This window comes from Monodelphis domestica, chromosome 2 (assembly GCF_027887165.1).
Source record: "Monodelphis domestica isolate mMonDom1 chromosome 2, mMonDom1.pri, whole genome shotgun sequence".
In the NCBI taxonomy this organism is placed as follows: Eukaryota; Metazoa; Chordata; class Mammalia; order Didelphimorphia; family Didelphidae; genus Monodelphis; species Monodelphis domestica.
Window position 1 is genome coordinate 275,833,098 of NC_077228.1, and position 22,317 is coordinate 275,855,414.

A 22,317-nucleotide genomic window follows, 5' to 3' on the forward strand; every position below is an offset into this window, starting at 1 on the left:
GTTTCACCTAGAAAGGTATTTAAACTCCCCAACTTTAATGGGTCTTCAGAATTGTCATTCTCCTATGTTTGGCATCCCCAGGGGGTCTGTGACCAGAGAAGCCAGAGTTCATTTCTCACTCTATGTAGTCCTGAACGGACCCCCTTTTGCCCTTGGTTAAAGAGTGATTTTGACTATTTAATCGTTCTGTTTTTTCCCAGTCAACATCCTTATTTTCTGACTGGCCTCATGGTTTTCTTTATTCTGAACTTAACATAAAATCTAATGATCATTTTCTACATAACTTGTAAAAAAAAAAGATGATTATAAGTAAAACAATTTATATTATGTTGAGTTTACTTTTCTTTTTCAGTATATTGTCAACATGGAAATATAGAGATCCCCAGTTTATTTAGTTTGAGTGTAGAAACCCCAAGTTTTGACCTTGTCACAGGAGAGGTTTCCCGCTGAGGGAAGGTCCCTCTTCACCAGACAGTGAACTTCCTCGTAGTTTGGGTGGGAACAGCTAATCCCATCCAATATTGAACATACCTTTTGTCCAATGGTTTCTCCCCCTAGGCTAAGGCCCATTACCAAGGTGACCCAGCCCTGGGCTGAGTCTTTCCCTTTTGTTTCCATTGTAGGGCCCCAGCCCCTCACTATTATTCCTGTCTGGAACTCTTCATTTTCCTTTCTTACCATTGTAAAGTCAATCAACTGTCCCTCTAATCCTAAAGCCCCCAGGTCATCAAGAGTGGTATATAGGTTCCCCAAGTTCTTTTGTTCCTTGGAGCCCATCCTAAATTGGTGGCACTCCCAGGGGCTGGTGACCAGGGCCTCTTGACTCTGTGCAGTCTTGGAAAGCAGCTCTGTTGTCGTATTAGTATCGATAACCCCTTTTCCCTTGATTAAAGAGTGATTTTTGACTATTTAATAGTTCTGTGTTTTTTCTAGTTGACATTAAAATAACTTTTATATGTGTAACTTTTACAGACTATACTGGTTGTTCTGATTCTTCTGACTTTTAGCTCTCTCCCTCTCCCCCCCCCATCCATTTCTCTCTCTTTCCCTTCCTTTCTCTCCCTCCCTTTCTCCCTCTCTCTCTTCCTCTCCTTCCCTCCCTCTCTCCATCTCTCTGTCTCTGTGTGTGTCTCTCTTTCTCTTCCTCTCTCTTTCCCAGCAAGGAAGTATCTGGGGTCACATTTGAACCCAGGGCCTCCAGTTTCCAGATCTAGCTACCCCTAAAGATTTGAAATGTGCATTTTAAAGTTTGAGATTGAAAAGGTCCCATGGTGGCCTCGAACCACCTACCTTTCAGAAATTTTTCTACCTTTTTTAAGAGTTAGAAGAGTCAGACTAAAACAATAATGGAAAATGAGAGGGCATTTCCTAAACCCCTTCTCCCAGCCAATTCCCTCCCCTAAATAGAAAAAGAAATGCACATCTCATTCTTTATTTTGAATTCAACCAATCTAGTTGGTAATATTCATATTCAAGCCTCAGGCCCTTTCTGGTTTGGGGAACCAGTCCTTTGAATTTGAATGCAGTTCCTTTACATTTCAATGTCCCTTTCTTTTAGACCCTTCACATTCCCAGATTTTGCTGAAGGCTCACTGGAGCATCTTTTCTTTCATGTGTATCCTCAGAGTATTCCACAGTACCTTGCATTTTTTGTCCTTTGGTAATTTCTTCAACTGTGTCCTACATTTCGTTACCCAATTTCAGGTTTTCTTGGCAAAGTTAGTAGAATGATTTAACTCATTTGACTGGTGAGGAAAGTGAGGCAAACAGGGGGATGTGACTTGCCCAGGGTCATACAGCTTATAAGTGTCTGAGGTCAGATTTGAACTCTAGAAAATATCTTCCTGACTCCAGGTCAGGAGCTCTAACCACTGCATCACCTAGCTGCTCTATTCTTGCATCCAGTAAATGATTAACAAATGCTTTTAGATTGTTTAAAGAGAGTGATCTGGAGGTCCAATATACTAGAACCAGGACAGATTGGAGTAAATTTAAAGGAGAGATAGTTGATGAATAGTTATTGCAACCTAAGAAAAATACAACTACTAACAGTTATAATAATGCGTCTTTAATTGGGTTAAGGAGATTGTAATTTGGGAAACAACACAGAACTCAGCACTGGGATTATCATCTGGGAAGCTACAAAGAGCCATTGCGCTGGAATTTCAGAAGAGGGTGTTTAAATAGATGTTGTGGAAGGGGAGGAACAAAGGCTCAGCTATATAGAATTAAACTTGGGAAAGATGAAAGCCAGAGGCAAGGGTGTTTGGGACCCAAAGTTCAAATCTTAAGTACCAATCTTGAGTCCCCTTTTGTCAAAAGAGGACTCTCCAATGGTATCTTTGTATTTGGATTATTGAAGCTTCTAACAATATCCAGCCCAAGGCTAGAATGATCCTCTCTGCATACACAACCCCCAAATTACAGAAGTGTTTCAGGCAAACTATAATCAGGGAAATTCCTTTGTTCCCTTCTATCCTAGTAACTCCTAACCCAAAACATCTGATGACTCTTGTAAGACCCTGAGAAAAATCCTCTTTGGATTGTCCTTTAGATTCCAGATAGACCGAGGGATACACCTCCAGGCTATACCTAGATACCTCAGGTTGTATCTCCCTGTCTTGTCCCCTAAACTATGAGGGTCACCCCCTATGTCTTCAGGCAACCCCCCCCCCATGCCTCAGTGCATACCACTCCAAAGTCACATCTCCACTGTTGTAAAGAGTATAAAGACCTCAGAAATCATATCATCTGGGAGAAGAGCTTTTCCACCCATGCTGTTCCCCTAGGAGGCAACACCTTCTAAATTAATTAATTTCTTTTTATTTTTAAGCTACATTTTGGGGTCTTGCATCCTTGCAAAAGGTACCCTTCCCAAATCCCTCAAGCCCCCTACAACATTTGGACTTGTATCTGTCTATTAAGACATAGTCAAATAAAAGCTTAAGTCCATCTGAACGTGAACAACTGAACATGCTTTACTACAAGGTAACCCATTCAGAAAATACATTATTCTCTGTATATAATTGAGAACTACTTTCTTTTTTTTTTAAACCCTTACCTTCCATCTTGGAGTCAATACTGTGTATTGGCTCCCAGGCAGAAGAGTGGTAAGGGCTAGGCAATGGGGGTCAAGTGACTTGCCCAGGGTCACACAGCTGGGAAGTGTCTGAGGCCAGATTTGAACCTAAGACCTCCCATCTCTAGGCTTGGTTCTCAATCTACTGAGCTACCCAGCTGCCCCCCCCCAACTACTTTCTTAAGTGTATCTACACCCCAAATCAAGTTTTTGTTTTAATTGAAGTATGGTCAATCTCTTGTAAATGAACTCATTTGTGTAATGATGAAACCTAAGGGTAGAGAAATTGATTTGGGAAAAAAAAAGTGTTGCTTATATTTTTATCTATAAGATTAGATCCTTAATAGCATCTCCTTCTCCTAACCAATTAGAATGAAAATATTTAAGAAAGCAATTAGCTTAGGTAATCTTGAATGTTAAATATAAATAATTCTAAGGGGCATATAAAAACTTTAAATCTCTGAAATTTAACTGATTTGTTTTATTGTTGACAAGTGGAATCTAGAAGTCCCCAGTTTATTTAGTTGGGAGGTAGAAACCCCAGGTTTTGACCTTGTCACAGGAGAGTTTCTCCCTGAGGGAAGGTCCTCCTTCACTGGTTAACAATAGACAACCTAGTAGTTTGGGTGGAAATAGCTAATCCCATCAGATGTTAAGTATCTCTTTTGTCCCAGAGGTTTCTCCCCCTAGGCTAAAGTCCTTTACCCATGTGGCCCAGCCCTGGGCTGGGTCTTTTCCTTTTGTGTCCCCAGTAAAGCATCAGCCCCTCACTGTTATTTCTGTCTGGAACTCCTCCTTTTCTTTTCTTACCATTGTAAAGTCAATCAACTGTCCTTGTCACTAAGCCCCCAGGTCATCTAGAAAGGTATTTAAGCTCCCCAACTCCAATGGCTCTGTGGAATTGTCATTCTCTTATGTTTGACATTCCCAGTGCTCTGTGACCAGAGAGAACAGAGTTCAGTTTTTGGACTCTGCTGTGTCAAGGTCTATTTGAGCAGAACCCATTTTTGCCCTTGATTAAAGAGTGACTTTGACTATTTAATAGTTCTGTGTTTTTTCCCAGTTGGTCCAATATTGTTAATAAGCTCTGAACCAAAAGATTTAATTTTTTTTTTAAACCCTTACCTTCCATCTTGCAATCAATACTGTGTATTGGTTCCAAGGCAGAAGAGTGGTAAGGACTAGGCAATGGGGGTTAAGTGACTTGTCCAGGGTCACACAGCTGGGAGGTGTCTGAGGCTACATTTGAACCTAGGACCTCCTGTCTCTAGGCCTGGCTCTCAAATCTACTGAGCAACCCAGCTGCCCCCAATAAATATAATTTCTAAATCGCTTTTTTGTGACTTTCATTTATACTCACAACAGAGAGAGGCATTAAGATTATCGTGTAATTTGAAAAAGTACAACCTATGAGTAATATGCGTATAGCTACGAAGAAATTCAATGCTGAAGCCAGGACTAAAATGATAAAGTAAAATTTAAAAAGAACTATACTATTTGTCAGCCCTAGCTGACTGGGGGTTCCACTCGAGGCTAATGAGACAAGAGAGATTGAGTAATAAAGCAAGGCTTTATTGTGGAAAGGAAATGGCAGAGATGGGGGAGAACAAGGGAGGAACCTGCAAATCTGAAGATGGCTAGGGACCTCCACCTGGGTGGAGAAGGGTGGAACCTTTTATAGGGTGGTCTGGGATGAAGTCATCTGGATTGTCTATTGGGCAAAGTGGAGTACTTGTGTCCAGGTCATTGGATAACCCTAAGGGAGTTGGCTTTGGGGTGGGGGCTTTTGGTTCCTAGGCTTGTATAGTCCTAATGTTGTGGGGTGCAGAGGTGAACCCCTGGGATTCGGGAAGGATTCCTTTTGCAAGACTCTGAAACTTAAAAATAAAGAGAAATTTATTAATTTGGAAAGTAATGCTGAATCTGGCTAGGAGGGCAGCATAGGTGGAAGCCTGCCTCCCAGGTGCAACCACCATGGATGGAAAGCTACTCCTTGGGAGGACAGCATGGATGGAAAAGCTGCCCCCAAAGTACATCAATTCTGGGTATTTTATACACTACAGCAGTGAGGACATGACCCTGGAGCAAGGGGTTGGGGGGAAGGTTAGCCCAAGGGCATGGGATGGTTCTCATGATTTGGAGGATGAATGAATGAAGTGTGTCTTTGTCCATCTCAGTTCAATGGGGCAATCCTAGGAGGGTGATCTAAGGTCAGATGTTTTGGGTTGGGAGTCTGGAGGGCCTATGGGAGCAGAGGAATTTCCCTGATAATAGTTTGTCTCAGTTTCTGGGGGTATGATGCCCATGCCACTGATATGGTGCAGACAGCATAAATCCAGAACATCAATTCATCATGGATTTGTCAGGCCACAGTATGAGAAATAACCATGCTCTATGAAGTGGAACTACTTGCTTTCTTCTGGAATTCCAGCAGGTGCAGGGAAAATGGGGGGCTATTGGGCTCAGTAGGGATTGGGGAAAGGGGATCTTTGGTCCCAGGATCTATCATTCCCATCTTTCAACTTATATAAAAAGAAAAAATGGCAGTGGGAGATGGCCAGGAGTTGGGAGAGGAAGGAAGGGAGAGGAGCCATGAGTCCAAGGTGGGAAATGGGAGATGGTCTTGCTCATCAATACTGACACTAATTTGTATTGAGATCTGTCTGTAAAAGATTTTAGCAAGAACATCTAAAGAATCTCTGTAAGTATCTTGAAACTAAGGAAGTAAATCTACTAGAGAGGAGACCTATCCAAGAATGTCCAAAAGAAGATTTTTTTTAAAAACCCTTACCTTCCATCCTAGAATCAATACTGTGTATTGGTTCCAAGGCAGAAGATTGGTAAGAGCTAGGCAATGGGGGTTAAGTGACTTACCCAGGGTCACAGAGCTGGGAAGTGTCTGAGGTCAAATTTGAACCCAGGACCTACTATCTCTAGGCCAGATTCTTAATCAACTGAGCTACCCAGCTGCCCCCAGACGATGTTTCTGAAGATAAAACAACCACTCAGGACATCAGAGGTCTTAAATGAAATTTATGGACATTAGCAATGGGCTACAAAAATGCAAAATAATTTTATTAGTTAATGTTGATGTTCATTGATGTATTGTTTTGGGCTTTTGTTTTACTTTATCGGTAGACTACATTCTTTTTCTGTTTCTTAATGTTTTCTTGGTTATTGTGTCAAGATACAAGACTGTGACCCAAAATTATGTCCCAAGTTTTTCCTCTTTGGTTATCTGGGGCAAATTGCCCCTCAGTCAAAATGAGGAAAATATTATGGGTAAACAAATTTCTAATGGCTTTTGTCATATTTCTTTTTTTTTTAAACCCTTACCTTTTGTCTTGGAGTCAATACTGTGTATTGGCTCCAAGGCAGAAGAGTGGTAAGGGCTAGGCAATGGGGGTCAAGTGACTTGCCCAGGGTCACACAGCTGGGAAGTGACTGAGGCCAGATTTGAACCTAGGACCTCCCATCTCTAGGCCTGGCTCTCAATCCACTGAGCTATCCAGCTGCCCCCCTTTTGTCATATTTCTAATCACTCTAGAACATCAAGATTATGGAATAGTGACATATGTCTACTTTTTAAGAGCACATAATTAAATTTAGTTCAAACATGATTTTCATAAGGAATTCAATGCTTTCAGGGCCATCCTAACTCTCCATAGTTTCTATTTATTACCTTTGTCAACCCAATACCTTCTCAGGTGTCTGGCCTCAGGGACCCTACTTGAATTGAGTGAGAAAGACAAAGTGAACCAGAGGGAGAGGCACGGGTATTATATTTATTATATTCTTCTCAGCAGAACTGTATGCATGGGAAGCTCCTGTCCGAAGAAAGCAGCCCCCCTAGCTACAGGGGTTAGCTCCCTTTGATTGTCAAAACCAGCATAGCTCAGGGGAAAGGCTATAACAGTCATTTCCTGGAGTAGCGGTTAGTCTGACATTTAATGCCTACAATCTGGCACCAACTACCCTTTGAGCCTTATTTGACATTATTCCTCTTCTCACAGTCTACATGCTGTGCTCTGAACTATTGGCTGGCCTCCAAACTGAATATTCTTTAGTCACCCTCCATCCTTCTGCCAAAGCTGTCTTAGAAACTGTAGCTGCCCTGCTGCTACAAGATCTTCTTGAGTGGGTTTGAGCACCTGAAAGGGAAATTGGGAACTGGGGGAATATGGGTGGAAGGGTTAAAGATTAAGGTAGGAAGGACCTAAAGAGAGGAAAGAGACACAGCATCACATTCAGCTTGTCAGCTCCCCCCGATGGTTAGAGAGTGAAAGCTGATCTGTTGATTAAGGGAGTTGCACAAGAGGGGGTGACAGGGCGTCCGTCACCCATTTGGTACTTCAAAAGGTTTATCAGGTTAATGACAAAGCCAAAAGGACTGATGATAGCACAATAGACCCACCAGGTATCCGGGCCAGGAAAGCTGGCACCAGTCTTATCTTAGGAATGCAGGTGTGAATCTTTGACATTCCAACAGACCCTAAAACTTGTCTGTCAGCTTACACACAAGAGATAACAGCAGAGGTTTGGCTTTCAAGATCAACAAAATGTAACCCCATCCAAATTTAAGGATTCAGAAATATTAGAAACCTATCTATAAGTCTGGTCCATGAGCCCTTTGCTCATTAGAATCAGCTTTTGAATACATCTTTAATTTGTTATAACTGAAACCCTACGGAAATGATGAATGAAACAACAAATGAATGAAATATTTGATTAAACTATTACTATGTGCTGTACTAAGTGCTTGGGATTCAAATAGAAACTAAGGCAGTCCTCGGTGCTTTCAAGGAAGGAGCTTACATTCTATCTGGAGGAGAAAACACTGAAAGTTTCAGTTGCAAAACAGATGGGAAAGTTCTATATCCATGGTCCTTAGAGGGCAATGGTGAAGCAGACAGTAATGTTTCTTTAATGTCATTTTCACTGATGAAATCTATCAGTTTCTGATGATATACTATCTGACAGTAAGAAGGACTTTAGTGGCAAGAACTTTGTTTTCAGGGTTTTCAGTAGCTGTGGCTGCAGCACCTGTAGCAGCTTATCCACCTAGGGGGTGTTTCCCAGGATGATGGTGGAGAGCACTGAACTGGAAGCATCCAAAGCTCTTGGGTTCAGGGCCCTAGGCTTTTTCTGTCAGGCTATGAGGGGTTGTGGCTGTCAAGGTAGTGGTTTTGTTGTTTTGTCTGGCACATGGTGGCCTCCAGTCTCTCAGGGTATCTTACTGTTTTATGAATTACATGAACTAATGAAGCCAGTGTTAAACTTTCTTTGTAAAAGGTAATTAACTAAAATGATCAAAGAAAAGTGTTGGAAAAAAGAGTAGTTATGAAAAGGGGGCTCTTAGGCCATGCAGTAAATAGAACACTGGGTTGGAATCAGTCTCATTTTCATAGGTTCAAATATGGCCTCAGACACTAGCTGGGTGACCCTGGGCAAGTCACTTAACTCTGTCTCAGGTTCCTCATCTGCCAAATTAACCAGAGAAGGAAATTGCAAACCACTCCAGTGCCTTTGTCTAGAAAACTCCAAATGAGTCCCAAAGAATTGGACTTACCCAAATAGCAAACATAAAAAAGATGTATCATATGTTGGTGTACCCACAGAGAGGTGTGTTGAAAAAGCTCAGGAGAGTTTATTGTTAAATTTTTAAAATGAGCTAAATGCATAGAACTCAGAGAAGTTACAAATAAAGACTTGAATGAATTGTTGATTATCTAGACTTGATTATCTTGACTATCTATCACTTAAAGTGATAGAGAAAATGTTAATAATACAAATTAAACAAAAAAATGCAAATTGTGTCTTGCATACATTTTCTCTTATGGAAGATCCAAGTTAAACATTTAATGGTACAACTTTGCCAGGGGGCCCTTATCTCAGTTCCAATAAGGACAGACTAAGATTAATGATCCTGAAAGAAGAAGGGCCAGTGTGAAATACTATATTTGCATAAGCAGAAACTATCCTGAATTGTAAATGACCTCCCTAAGCCTTTCTTTGAAAGAGGGGAAAGTTATGCATTGAAAAAGAAGCACAATTTAATTATAGGCCACAGATTTTACATGTCAGCTTTTACATGATCATATTTAGGATATGAATATTCATTTAGAACTGTGAAAGGTCTTGGAGGTCATCTAGTATGACCTGATTTATTTTATATATGAGTTCTATAGGAAGCATATAATTATGAGTCTTATAAATTAAGTTTATTCAAAATCTATTGTAAAGGCTGTCTAATTTTTGTCTTCCCATGACTAGTGAGAGTTTAACAGACATTATTATTATTATTTAAACCCTTACCTTCCTTTTTAGGATCAATACTAAATGTTGGTTCTAAGGCAGAAGAGTGGTAAGGACTAGGCAATGGGGGTTAGTGACTTCACAAAGGTCACACAGCTAGGAAGTGTCTGAGGCCTGATTTGAACCTAGGACTGCCAATCTCTAGGTCTCTTGACAGTCATGAGTGGTAGCTGGTGTGACAAGGAAATCACTTTAAAAGACTGATATATATTAATTTAAGGTCGCCAAGGAATTCAGCTATGTAATTCCTAAATGAAAACTCAAGTCAGCAGTCAACCTTTTATGGAGTTTAATTACAAACAGGATGAAGAAAGGTATTAGAGATAGAGAGAGAGAGGGAGAGAGAAAGGGGAGAGAAGGGAATAGGGCTTAAATACCCCTACTGTTTAGGCTGGGCCAAAAGGCCCAAGCCCTTAGATAGCTGAGGCAAAGAAAGGAGATCAGTCCCTATTACTCACGTGACCAAAATGGAGAAACAGTCTCAGGGGCCTCCACCTCCAGCTTCCTTCAGAGCCAACTCTCAAAGCACCACTTCTCAGACCAAAACCTCTCCAACCAACCATCCCCAGTCCTCAGACCCTCTATCTTTAAGGAAACCATCTAAGTTCTTCCCCTCAGTTCTCACATCTACCAATCACTGTCCATGTCTTCCCTGTGCCAATGGTGGCTCTAGCTTAACCCAGGACCGCCCAGAGGTCTGTGGCTTTGCACATGTCTGTTGAAGGTCATATTCTCAATAATTAAATCTTGATCCTTTGCTGCAGCCCTTCCTAAATCCTGTTAGGACTGAGTGGGGTGGAAATTGAATCAATTCTAAAATCAATCATGACTCAAAGAACTTCCTATTCTATGTTTAAGCATAGGTCAAAGCCCTTTCCATTGTTCAGCAAAAGGTTTCTGTCCTAAAGTAATCTTAAGAAGGGAGGAGGAGGAACCTCCCTTGCCAATGGGGTTCACATTCCAATGGTGAAATTTCCAACATTCACAAGTCTAAGAAATTTTAAGGTTTACACTGGGGAGACTACAGAGTGGTCCTTGGCTAGATGTGACTGCCCACCCAACCCCCTTTTACATGTCTTCTTTTATCAATGCCCCTTACCTATGAATTGACATGATTGTTATTCTCCCTAGTCTCAAAAGAAATAATGCAAGAGTAAAACACCTGTACCCTAGTTCTCCAAAACATCACCAAAAGATCAGACCCTTAAACCCAATCCCAAAAAGACTATCATGAGTTAACTTTTATTTAGGTACATAATTCCCAGGGAAACTGCAGCTACAGGCCAAGCCCAAAACTTTCTCATGAAGCCAGCACACAAATCAATCATAGAGGCCCATACAATACATACAGGTACAATACAGGTACACTAAGCTTTGTGACCGAGAAAAATGTGGGTTTCAAGACTGTGAATTGCCAAAACTGTAAAGATAATTTTAGTGACTTAAATTAAATAAAAAGTGGTCACCATGGGAAAAATCCCCAAATATGAAATACCAAAGTCAGCTGGGTTTCATGGAGATATTAATTAATACAAATGAAGGAATTAAGGGAAGGGAGAGAGACAGAGTAAGAGGAAATAGTAGGAAAGAGCCTAGGCCAAATGGCCTAGGCCTGAGCTTTAAGAGAGATTAGTCAGTCTTTTATCCATTCACCACAAGATTTGTCCCAAGCAAAACTCCAACTAAGTTTAATGAGCCAGCTCCTCCACACTAGCTCCAAAACTCCAACCAGTCCGACCTCCCTCAGTTCAGAGAACCAGCTCCTTTTAAAGAGAAATTTCTCTTATGTCACCTCCCCTAAATTTTCACATCTACCAATCACAGTAGACGTTTTCCCCAGTACTGACCATTCTTAGTTCACATCTTCTTTTGGGTAGACTAAAACTTCACACCTCTTTTGTTAAGCTTGCCTCTTGTAAATTGCTTGACCTTTTAGTGATTAATTTAACCTTTATAGATACTTAGCACCCTTTTGTATTAGATCTAAAAATAGACTTAGCTTAAGGTTTTAGCTTCACTATAAGTATGAGTTGGGGACTTTTAATTGTTCAGTAAGGAGTTTAGAATTTTAAATTCCCCTAAAGTATGCCTAAGTATGGGTGGAGTAATGCTAAAATTCCCAATACATTCCTGATCAAGTACCTCCATTTGTTATAATAAAGGAATAGCCTGAACCAAATGTTCTAAGGTAGAGTCTGAGCAGTTTTAAGATTCACAGCTTCAATATACCTCAGTGACTCAATTACACAAATAAGTAACTCAAACTCCACCTGTGATGAAATCATTTATCTTGTGTGCAACATTAATTCTGTCTGTAATCACAATACAAAAATATAGAATGTTAATCAAGTGATTTGTTAAAAGTTAATATATCAATTTTCCAAATATCTCTCTTTGATTTTGTATACCTGCATGCCAAGAATATGGATATTAAAATAAATCCCAAACCTGGGAATGTTGGAGCACCTTGGAGATGCAAAGCAATCCCATGGCCGTTATGATTAAGCTGTCTTTTGTATGTTGTTTATTTTATTTTATTTATTTTGACTGATTGGTTCGCCACCTGTTGGGAACCCTGGAGTTGAGAGTGGGGCTGGACCCTGACCGTGGCATAGGCCTGTCTCTCAATACACTGAACCACCCAGTTGCCCCCAGAAGATTATATTTATTTGGAAAAATTTTATTTATTATTAAATCTGTGGTAAAAAATGACCCCCCAAAATTTATCACTGGGGGGTAGATCCTAGATGGCAGAGAAGGTATAGGGACCCATCTAATTTCTACCAAGTTATCTTCCAACAAAATGACATGTATCAAAATGAATTCTGGAGCAGCATAACCTACAAAAAAGAGAAGGTAAATTTTTTCAGTCCAAAATAAATTAGAAGGCCAGTACAGGGGATAGCATCAGGTCGGAGGAGGTGGAGTTGCCAGGGCATGTCCCACCAAGGCAATAGATATTGGATGCTACTGAAGCAGCAGCCAAGGTTTTGAGAGCTCTCAGCCACAGATGGTAAAGAGGTGTTGGACAACTGCTCAGAAAATTATAGGAGTCCCTTTACTGGCTCTGGTTGCAAGGCCCTTGTTGTATTGTGTAAACCTTAAAATTTCTTAGACTTATGAATGTTGGAAATTTCCCCATTGGGAAATTTCATACTTGAAAAATTTCCTACTGATAGTAAGAACTCTATTGGAATGTGAAACTCCTTGGCATGGGAGGATCCTTCTCCTCCCTACTTAAGACTACTTTAGGACAGAAACCTTTTGCTAAACAATGGAAAGGGCTTTGACCTATGCTTAAGCATAGACCAGGAAGTTCTTTGAGTCATGATTGATTTTAGAATTGATACAATAGAGATACTTGGAATGACAGAACCAGGTCTTGAAACTTACAATCTCCACCCTACTCAGAGTAACAGGATTTAGGAAGGGCTGCAGCAAAGCTCAAGATTTAATTATTTGAGAATATGACCTTCAACAGACATGTGTAAAGGAAACAGACCTCTGGGCGGTCCTGGGTTAAGCTAGAGCCACCATTGGCACAGGGGAGACATCGACAGTGATTGGTAGATGTGAGAACTGAGGGGAGGGGACTTAGATGGTTTCCTTAAAGTTTGAGGACAGGAGGGAGGAGGTTTTGCTCTGAAGGGGTCTGAGAGGAGAGAGATCCTGGAGGGAGAGCCCCTGGAGAGGTCTGAGAGGAGGGCTTACTCTAAAGGAGGCTGGAGGTGGAGGCCCCTGAGACTGTTTCTCCATTTTGGTCATGTGAGTGATAGGGACTGATCTCTTTTCTTTGCCTCAGCTATCTAAGGGCCTGGGCCTTTGGCCCAGCCTAAGCAGAGGGGGTATTTAAGCCCTATTCCCTTCTCTCCCCTTTCTCTCTCTCTCTCTCTCTCTCTCTCTCTCTCTCTCTCTCTCTCTCTCTCTCTCTCTCTCTCTCTTTCTCTCTCTCTCTCTAATACCTTTCTTCATCCTGTTTGTAATTAAAAACTCCATAAAAGGTTGACTGCTGACTTGAGTTTTCATTTAGGAATTACATAGCTGAATTCCTTGGCGACCTTAAATTAATATATATCAGTCTTTTAAAGTGATTTCCATATCACAATTGCCGATACCCAGAACCAAATCACAGGCCTGAGGCTTAGTCATAGGGTGAGAAGGAGCACCAACATACACCAGTACTTGCAACAACAGGAGAGCAGGGCACCCTGGTCAGTTCCAAGAGTACTTGGGGTTACTCACAGACCAGAGAACCAGCCAGAAGAGTATTCAATATACCTCTCCTTATGTTATACTATCTTAGAAGAACTGAAATCAGATAGATCCCTGGTACTAGCTGAAGGCAGCTGCACAAAGAACCTGAAGCTTGGAACAGTGCTCATTTCACCACAGTTTAACAGCTTTTTAAACTAAAAGAAAAGGAAAGGTAGGAAAATGAGTAAACAACAAAAAAAGAATTTCAACATAGAAATTTATTTTGGTGACAGGGTAGACTCAAACTTAGAAGACAACAATACCAATAATGCTCTATCTAAAGCCTTCAAGAAAAATATGAATTGGTATCTGCTGCAGTCAGGGTCCAGCCTCACTCGTGACTCCAGGGTTCCCAACAGGTGGCAAAAGATCAGTTAAAATAAATAACAAACGGAAGACAGCTTAATCATTACAAGCATGGGACTGCTTTGCACCTTGACAGCTGCTCTGCCATTCCCAGGTCTGGGATTTTATTTTTATACCCATTTTCTTGGCATGCAGATTACATTACCTAACACACATGTTCAAAGAGAGATAATTGGAAAAGTGATACATTAACTTTTAACAAATCACTTGAATAACATTCTATATTTTTGTATTGTGATAATAGACAGAATATAAGATAAATGATTTTGTCACAGGTGGCTTACTAGGGAGTTTCTGATTTGTGTAATTGAGTCACTGAGGCACATTGAAGCTTAGTGTACCTGTATTGTACCTGTATGTATTGTATGGGCCTCTATAATTGATTTGTGTGCTTGCTTCATGAGAAGGTTTTGGACTTGGCCTATAGCTGCAGTTTCCCTGGGAATTATGTACCTAAATAAAAGTTAACCCATGATAGTCCTTTTGGGATTGGGTATAAAGGTCTGATCTTTTTGGTGATGTTTTGGGGAATAAGGATACATGTGTTTTGCTCTTGCATTATTTCTTTTGAGACTAGGGGGAATAACAATCATGTCAATTCATAGGTAAGGGGCATTGATGAAAGAAGTCATGCAAGGGGGATAGAGTGGGCAGTCACATCTAGCCAAGGACCACTCTGTCGTCTCCCCAACTACCTTGCATGACTCTGTCAAGGTGTCATGGTCTGATGGCTCCCAGCAGGTATCAAACCCCAAAGGAGTTAATGTAGGAGCTCAAAAATGATTTTAAAAATCAAATAAGAAAGGTAAAAGAAAAATTGGGAAAAAGAAATGAGAGTGATACAGGAAAATCATGAAAAAAGAGTTAACAGCTTGGTAAATAAAGGAGGCACAAAAAATATTGAGGAAATTGATATCTTAAAAAAAGAATAGGCTAAATGCATGGAAGAGAAAAACTTCTTGAAAAACAGAATTGGCCCTTTGAAAAAAAGAGGTGCAAAAATTCACTGAAGAAAAGAACTCTTTTCAAAGTAGAATTAGCAAATGGTTTTCCATTTACAAAAACCCACTCAAGAAAATTATGCCTTAAAAATTAGAATTGGGCAAGTGAAAGCTCCATGAGACAGCAAGAAACTATTTTAAAAAAGTCAAAGGAACAAAACATCTCATGGGGAAAACATCTGACCTGGAAAATAAATATAGGAGAGATAATCTAAGAATTATTGGACTACCTGAAAGCCATGATAAAAAAAAAAAAGCTTAGATATCTTTCAAAAATAATCAAGGTAGGTGGTGTAGCTTAGTGGACTGAGAACCAGACCTAGAGATGGGAGGTCCTGGGTTTAAATCTAGCCTCAGACACTTCCCAGCTGTGGGATCCTTGGGTAAGTCACTTGACCCCCATTGCCTAGCCCTTACCACTCTTCTGCCTTAGAACCAATACACAGTATTGATTCCAAAACAGAAGGTAAGGGTTTAATAAAAATATAAATTAAAACAAAAAGGAAGAAAGAAATAATCAAGGGGACAACTGGGTATCTCAGTGGTTTGAGAGCCAGGCTTAGAGATATCAGGTCCTAGGTTCAAGGCCTCAGACACTTCCCAGCTGTGTGACCCTGGGCGAGTCACTTGACTCCCATTGCCTAGCCCTTACAATTCTTCGGCCTTGGAACCAATGCATAGTAAGGGTAGAAAAAAAGAAAGGGTAAAAAAAAGAAAGTAAGAATCAAGGAATATTGTGCTGATATTCTAGAGTCAGAGGACAAAATAGAAATTGAAAGAATCCACTGATCACCTCCTGAAAGAGATCCCAAAAGAGTAGTAACTGTGAGGAATATTGGAGCCAAATTCCCAAACTCCCAGATTAGGAAGAAAGTATTGCAAGCAGCCAAAAAGAAACAATTAAAATATTGTGGAGCCATAGTTATGATAACATGATTTAGCAGTTTCGACATTAAAGGATCAGAGAGCCTGGAATATGATATTCCAGATTACTAAGGACTAGGACTTCATCCAAGAATTACATAGCAAAACTGAGCAAAATCGTTCCGGGGGAAAAATGGATATTCAATAGATCAATAGATTCTATGTTGAATTTCTTTTTTTGTTGTTTACTCATTTTCCTGCCTTTCCTTTTCTTTTAGTTTAAAAAGCTGTTAAACTGTGGTGAAATGAGCACTGTTCCATGCTTCAAGTTCTTTGTGCAGCTGTCTTCAGCTAGTAGGGGGGAATCTATCTGATTTCAGTTCAGAAGAATCTAGAAAGACTTACATAAACTGAAGCAGAATGAAATAAGCAGAACCAGAAGAGCTTTGTACATAGTGATAGGAATACTTTACAATGAACAATTGTGAATAATAGCTCTTTGCAGCAATACATAAAACTGTCTTAAAGGACTCATGATAAAAAATATCATCTACTTCTAGAGAAAAAGAACTGAATCTGAATCTAGACCAAACCAAACCTTTTTTCACTTTCTTAATTTTTTTTCTATTTGAATTTCCTTCCACAAAAGGAATAATATGGAGAATGGTTCTACATGATTGCTTACCATCAAAGGAGGTGGGGAATTGGGAGTGGGAAGTTGGGGGGTAGAATTTGAAACTCAATAATCTTTGAAAAAACTGTTTTTGCATATAATTGGAGGGTAAATTAAGTTATTTAAAAAGAAACAAGAAAAAAGAAAAGAAAAACTTATTTTGGAAATAATTTAAATTGTTAATACCTTAAAGTACTGTATTAAGTACATTAAATCCATCAAATGTTCACAATTTGAAAAATGTTATGAATCTTTTAAAATTCAAACCTCATGAACACAAACATTTAATAAATGAAATGTCTTTAAAGTACTTCAGGCAGTACCTGATACATAGTAGTAGTAGTCTCTCTAATGACCTAGAATGACAATTGTCTTTGTGCATTATCATCTATTGATGATAGTAGACTCTTAAAATGCTTAATCCCTTCTTCCCCGTGGCGCCCCCCCCCCCCCCCCAATTCCTTGTCTGCACTCAAAATTTCAATTTCTCATAAGTTTTGGGGAATTTAACAAATATCAGTTGTTCCCATTTGCAATTTCATTTAATTATGAAATTTCATAAAGCCCTATGGGGAAAGTTCGCCCCAGCCCTCTAAATATAACCAGAAGTTCTCCAGGTGGATGTCGTCCACTGGAATGAGTGGATTTAGGACCGGAAACCTCTTCTTCCCAATCCCCCTTAGCGTCCTGAGTGCGCATGCGCAAAGGCTTTCTGGAGTTGGCGGGGTAGGAAACAGCTATGGTGTGAAGAGTGCTGCTTCTTTCTCACGTGCCCAGGAGTTGGGCGCGGTCTTTTTAGTCTGGGGGAGGGGAGAGGGCGGGAACAAGGATGGGGGCCCGCGAGGGCTCCTCGAATCGATTGCGGTTGCTCGGGCCGGAAGCGTTGATTGCTTCTGTCTGTTACTTAGAAATGGCGGCGGCGGTGGAGGAGGCTAAGGTCCCGGTGGGAAGACAGAGGAGGGACGGCCGGGCCCAAGGGCCCGGCCGGGGCCGTGTCTTGTGCTGACTGAAAGCGCGGCCGGGATTGGGTCCGGGACCAGAATCGGGCCTGGGTCTGTGCCGGCCTGACCGGCCATGGGGGATCCCGGTGGCGGTGGCGGCGGCCGGGTCTTGTGCCTGCAGCGGGTGGGGATGAGTGCCGAGTGGCTGCTGCTGGAGGATCGCAGCGAGGTGAGGGGGGCGGGCCGGGGGAGGCAACTGTGGTAAGGGGCGGGTGGGCGGGTGGGGAATGTGGCCACCCAGATGTGGGACCCCTTTTGGATATGAGCTCAGTGCACTTGCCTCCTTATTGGGGACTCTTTCCATAGACCCGAGGGCGGGGGATAGGGATGTGGCCTCCTGAAAAGGGAACAGAATAGGAACAACAACAAAAAAAGGACTGTATTGCATGGAGAAGGGGACGGACTTGCCTTTCAGGAGTGAAGTGAGAGCTCAGGCTCCTTTTAAAATGAGCCTCTTCATCACCCCCATCCTAGATATCTGTACAGTTAGTAAACATTTATGAAGCGACTACTATATGCCGGGTATTGTGCTATTCGCTGGAGATCTCACAGACCTAATGGAGATAACATGCAAATATACAAACAAGCTATTTACAGGATAAAAAAAGAAATAATTTACGTACATTAGAGTTAAAAGGAGTTGGGAAAAGGTTCCTGCTGAAGATAGGATTTTAGCTGGGACTTGAAGGAAGCCAAAAGGAGAATTCTTGCCATGGGAGACAGCCAGTGAAAATGTCAGTCTGGAGATGGGATGTCTTGTAGGAAGAAGATGGAGTGTCCAAGGTCACTGGATCCATTTGTAGATGAGGGTGGGGGGTGGGGAGAGTGCTGTAAGGTGTAAGCAAATAGAACTGTGGGGTAGTATGTGAGCTAGTATGTGTAGGGCTTTGAACCGAAAAGGATTTTATTTTTGATCTTGGATGTGAAGGAAAGCCACTGAAGTTTAACATGATCAGGTGCACATTGGCTCAGTGGATAGAGCATCGGAGTGGAGAAGAGGTCCCTTGTTCAAATTTTGCCCACATTACTTTCTAGCTGTGTGACCCTAGGGAAGTCTCTTAACCCCATTCTTATGCCTTGGAACCAATGCTTATTAAGGGTTGTTTTTGTTGTTGTTTTTTAAAGTTCAAAACATGATCAGACCTATGCCTTAGGAAGATCACTTTTCACAACTGAGTGGGAGAAAGTCTGGAATGGAGAGATTTGTGGGAGACAAGTAAATGAGTAGGCTCTTAACAATAGTTTAGGTATAATGGGGTTGGCAGTGTCACTGTAGAGAAGGGGATACATTAGAGAGATATTGCAAAGGTAAAATCAGTAGGCAATGGTAATAACCCCGATTACCTTCTGAAGAAGAGGTGACACTTCTGCTTGCCCAGGATGACTTTTTTAAAAAATTAATTAATTTAGTCAATTTAGAACATTATTCCTTGGTTACAAGAATCATATTCCTTCCCTTCGTCCCCTCCTCCCCCACCCTTCTCCTGGCTGACCACAATTCCACTGGGTATTAAATGTGTCCTTGATCAAAACCTATTTCCATGTTGTTGGTGTTTACACTAGGATGTTCATTTAGAGTCTACATCCATCTGCAATCATATCCCCTCAACCCATGTAATCAAGCAGTTGTTTTTCTTCTGTGTTTTTACTTCCACAGTATTTCCTCTGAATGTGGATAGTGGTTTTTCTCATAGATCCCTCCAAGTTGTTCAGAATCACTACATTGCCACTAATGGAGAAGTCCATTACATTCGATTGTGCCACAGTGTATCAGTCTCTGTGTACAATGTTCTGCTTCTGCTCCTTTCACTCTGCATCAAATCATTGAGGTCCTTCCAGTTCCCATGGAATTCTTCCACTTTATTATTCCTTTCAGCACAATAGTATTCCATCACCAACAGATCCCACAATTTGTTCAGCCATTCCCCAATTGAAGGGCATCCTCTCATTTTCCAATTTTTTGCCACCACAAAGAACGCAACTATGAATATTCTTGTACAAGTCTTTTTCCTTATTATCTCTTTGGGGAACAAACCCAGCAGTGCTATGGCTGGATCAAAGGGTAGACAGTCTTTTATTGCCCTCCAGAATGGTTGGATCAGTTCACAACTCCACCAGCAATGAATTAATGTCCCAACTTTGCCACATCCCCTCCAGCATTCATTACTTTCCATTGCTGCAGGATGACTCTTCTAAGATGTTCTTGATCCTTTTCACTCTAGTCCTCATGAGCTTGTCCACTAGCAATTTAGTTTGTCTTTTACTCATGCTGGATATTGCCTTATCCTCTGATTTCCTTCCTCTGTTGCCCAGATGTTACAGTCTTTCCCTTAATGCTTCACATTTTCCCAGATATGGACTATACTATAGTTCTTCTGTTCAACTCTTAGGAAAAAACCCATTACTTCACTAAAAACTCATCACTTCACTTCTGAAACTTCTCTCTGGCTCCTGACACTATTACTCTACACAAACTACTAACTACTACTACTACTACTACTACTACTACTACTACTACTACTACTAGCAAATCTGATGGCAGCTTCTAAACCTTCTTCCTCCTTAATCCCTACTCTTTCTACATATTTATTCCTCCCAGTTGCTTTTGGCAGATCATCCTCCACTTCTGGACTTTTTAGCAGTGGTACAAAGACCTAGTACTAAGTTCATTGTTTCTTGATACTTGGTTTTAATGGTTGGCATAGCCAAAGAAGATAACCTCATAAAGTTGTTATAGATCTAGATTGAAGAAATAAAAATCACTGGTTATGTTTATTAAATCATGATAGTTTCCAGACCCATCCACCAAAATTATTCATAGGTTTTTTTTGAAATTTGTTTTAACTTCTTTTCCCTGTTGTTAGTTCTTGAAGACTAATCAGAATTATCTTGTGGGGGGGGGGGTGCAACTGGGTGGTTCAGTGGATTGAGAGCCAGGCCTAGATATGGGAGGTTCTAGGTTCAAATTTGGCCTCAAACACTTCATAGCTGTATGAACCTGGGCAAGTCACTTAACTCTTATTGCCTAGCCCTTAACACACTTCTGCCTTAGAACCAAAACACGGTAGTGATTGTAAGACAGAAGGTAAGGGTTAAAAAAAGAATTATTTTCTTTTAATAAATGAATTGGAAAGCTATTGAAACCTTTAATTTGTTAGATTTTTAAACAGGTTATGAAATTCTATATTTGCAAGTTGAGTGTGCAGATGGATTTAGAGGTGTTTTTTTTTAAACCTTTACCTTCTGTCTTAGAATCAATACAGAGAATCAGTTTCAACGCAAAAGATTGGTAAAGGCTGGGCAATTGGGGTTAAATGACTTACCTAGGGTCCCACAGCTAAGAAGTGTCTGAGGCTAGATTTGAACCCAGGTCCTTCCTACTCCAGATCTGACTTCCACTTAGCTGGCCCCTCAGCTAGGTTATTTTTTTTAAAATTTAATTTATTTATTCGATTTAGAATCATATTCTTTCCCTCCCTCCCCTCACCCTACCCTTTCTGTTGCTGACCGCAATTCCACTGGGTATTACATGTGTCCTTAATCAAAACCTATTTCCATGTTGTTGGTTTTTGCACTAGGATGTTCATTTAGAGTCTACATCCTCCTATGTGATCAAGCAGTTGCTGTTCTTTAGTGTTTCTACTCCCACAGTTTTTCTTCTGAATGTGGATAGTAGTTATTCTCCTAGTTTCCTCCAGGTTGTTCAGGATCACTGCATTGCCACTAATAGAGAAGTCCATTACGTTCCAGTGTATCACAGTGTAGCATCAAATCGTGGAGGTCCTTCCAGTTCCCATGGAATTCTTCCACTTTATTATTCCTTTCAGCACAATAGTATTCCATCACCAACAGATACCACAATTTGTTTGGCCATTCATCCCCTCATTTTCCAAATTTTTGCCACCACAAAGAGCACGCTTTGAATATTTTTGTACATGTCTTTTTTCTTATTATCTCTTTGGGGTACAAGCCCAGCAGTGCTATGGCTGGATCAAAGGGCAGACAGTCTTTTATTGCCCTTTGGGCATAGTTCCAAATTGCCCTCCAGAATGGTTGGATCAATTCACAACTCCACCAGCAATGCATTAATGTCCCAACTTTGCCACATCCCCATTAGTATTCATTACTTTCCTTTGCTGTCACGTTAATCAATCTGCTAGGTGTGAGGTGATACCTCAGAGTTGTTTGCATTTCTGATTATAAAACCTTTGTCAGAGGTTTTTGTAATGAATATTGTTTCCCAATTTGTTGCTTCCCTTCTAATTTTGGATGCATTAGTTTTGTTTGCAAACTTTTTAATTTGATGTAATCAAAATTATTGATTTTACATTTTGTGATTTTTTTTTTCCTAGCTCTTGCTTGGTTTTAAAGTCTTTCCTTTCCCAAAGATCTAACATGTATACTATTCTGTGTTCACCTAATTTGCTTATAGTTTCCTTCTTTATATTCAAGTCATTCATCCATTCTGAGTTAATCTTTTTGTTGGTCATCTAGGTTTTTTATAGATGACATACTTAAATTGTTTTTGGCAACAAAAGCTTAGTTTTAAATCTCTTTATCTCATACAGTTAGGTTGAAGTTCCTGAATTATATATCTGAGGAGAGAACATTTTTAATTTTTTAGCTGAATTTTATATCCTATTAGATTGTTTTTATCTTATAAAGTGACTGATGAAAAATTTGAAATTAAAGGAGCAATGTTATGTGTGTCTCAAATCCAGATACCATCTTCAACCCTTTTTAAAGTCACCTGACCATTTTATG

General features: G+C 40.5%; 1 protein-coding gene across 3 annotated transcripts in view; it reads left to right on the forward strand.

Annotated features, from left to right (window-relative positions):
- Window positions 1-17,250: 17,250 nt before the first annotated feature.
- Window positions 17,251-22,317, forward strand: part of RNF8 (ring finger protein 8) — a 95,348-nt gene continuing 90,281 nt past the window's right edge. For all 3 annotated transcript variants that reach the window (XM_003340356.4, XM_007483816.3, XM_007483817.3), the window contains exon 1: window positions 17,251-17,722. In XM_003340356.4, coding sequence (XP_003340404.2) covers window positions 17,627-17,722 — 96 coding nt within the window. In that variant the 5' untranslated portion in view covers window positions 17,251-17,626. The remainder of the gene's footprint in view (window positions 17,723-22,317) is intronic.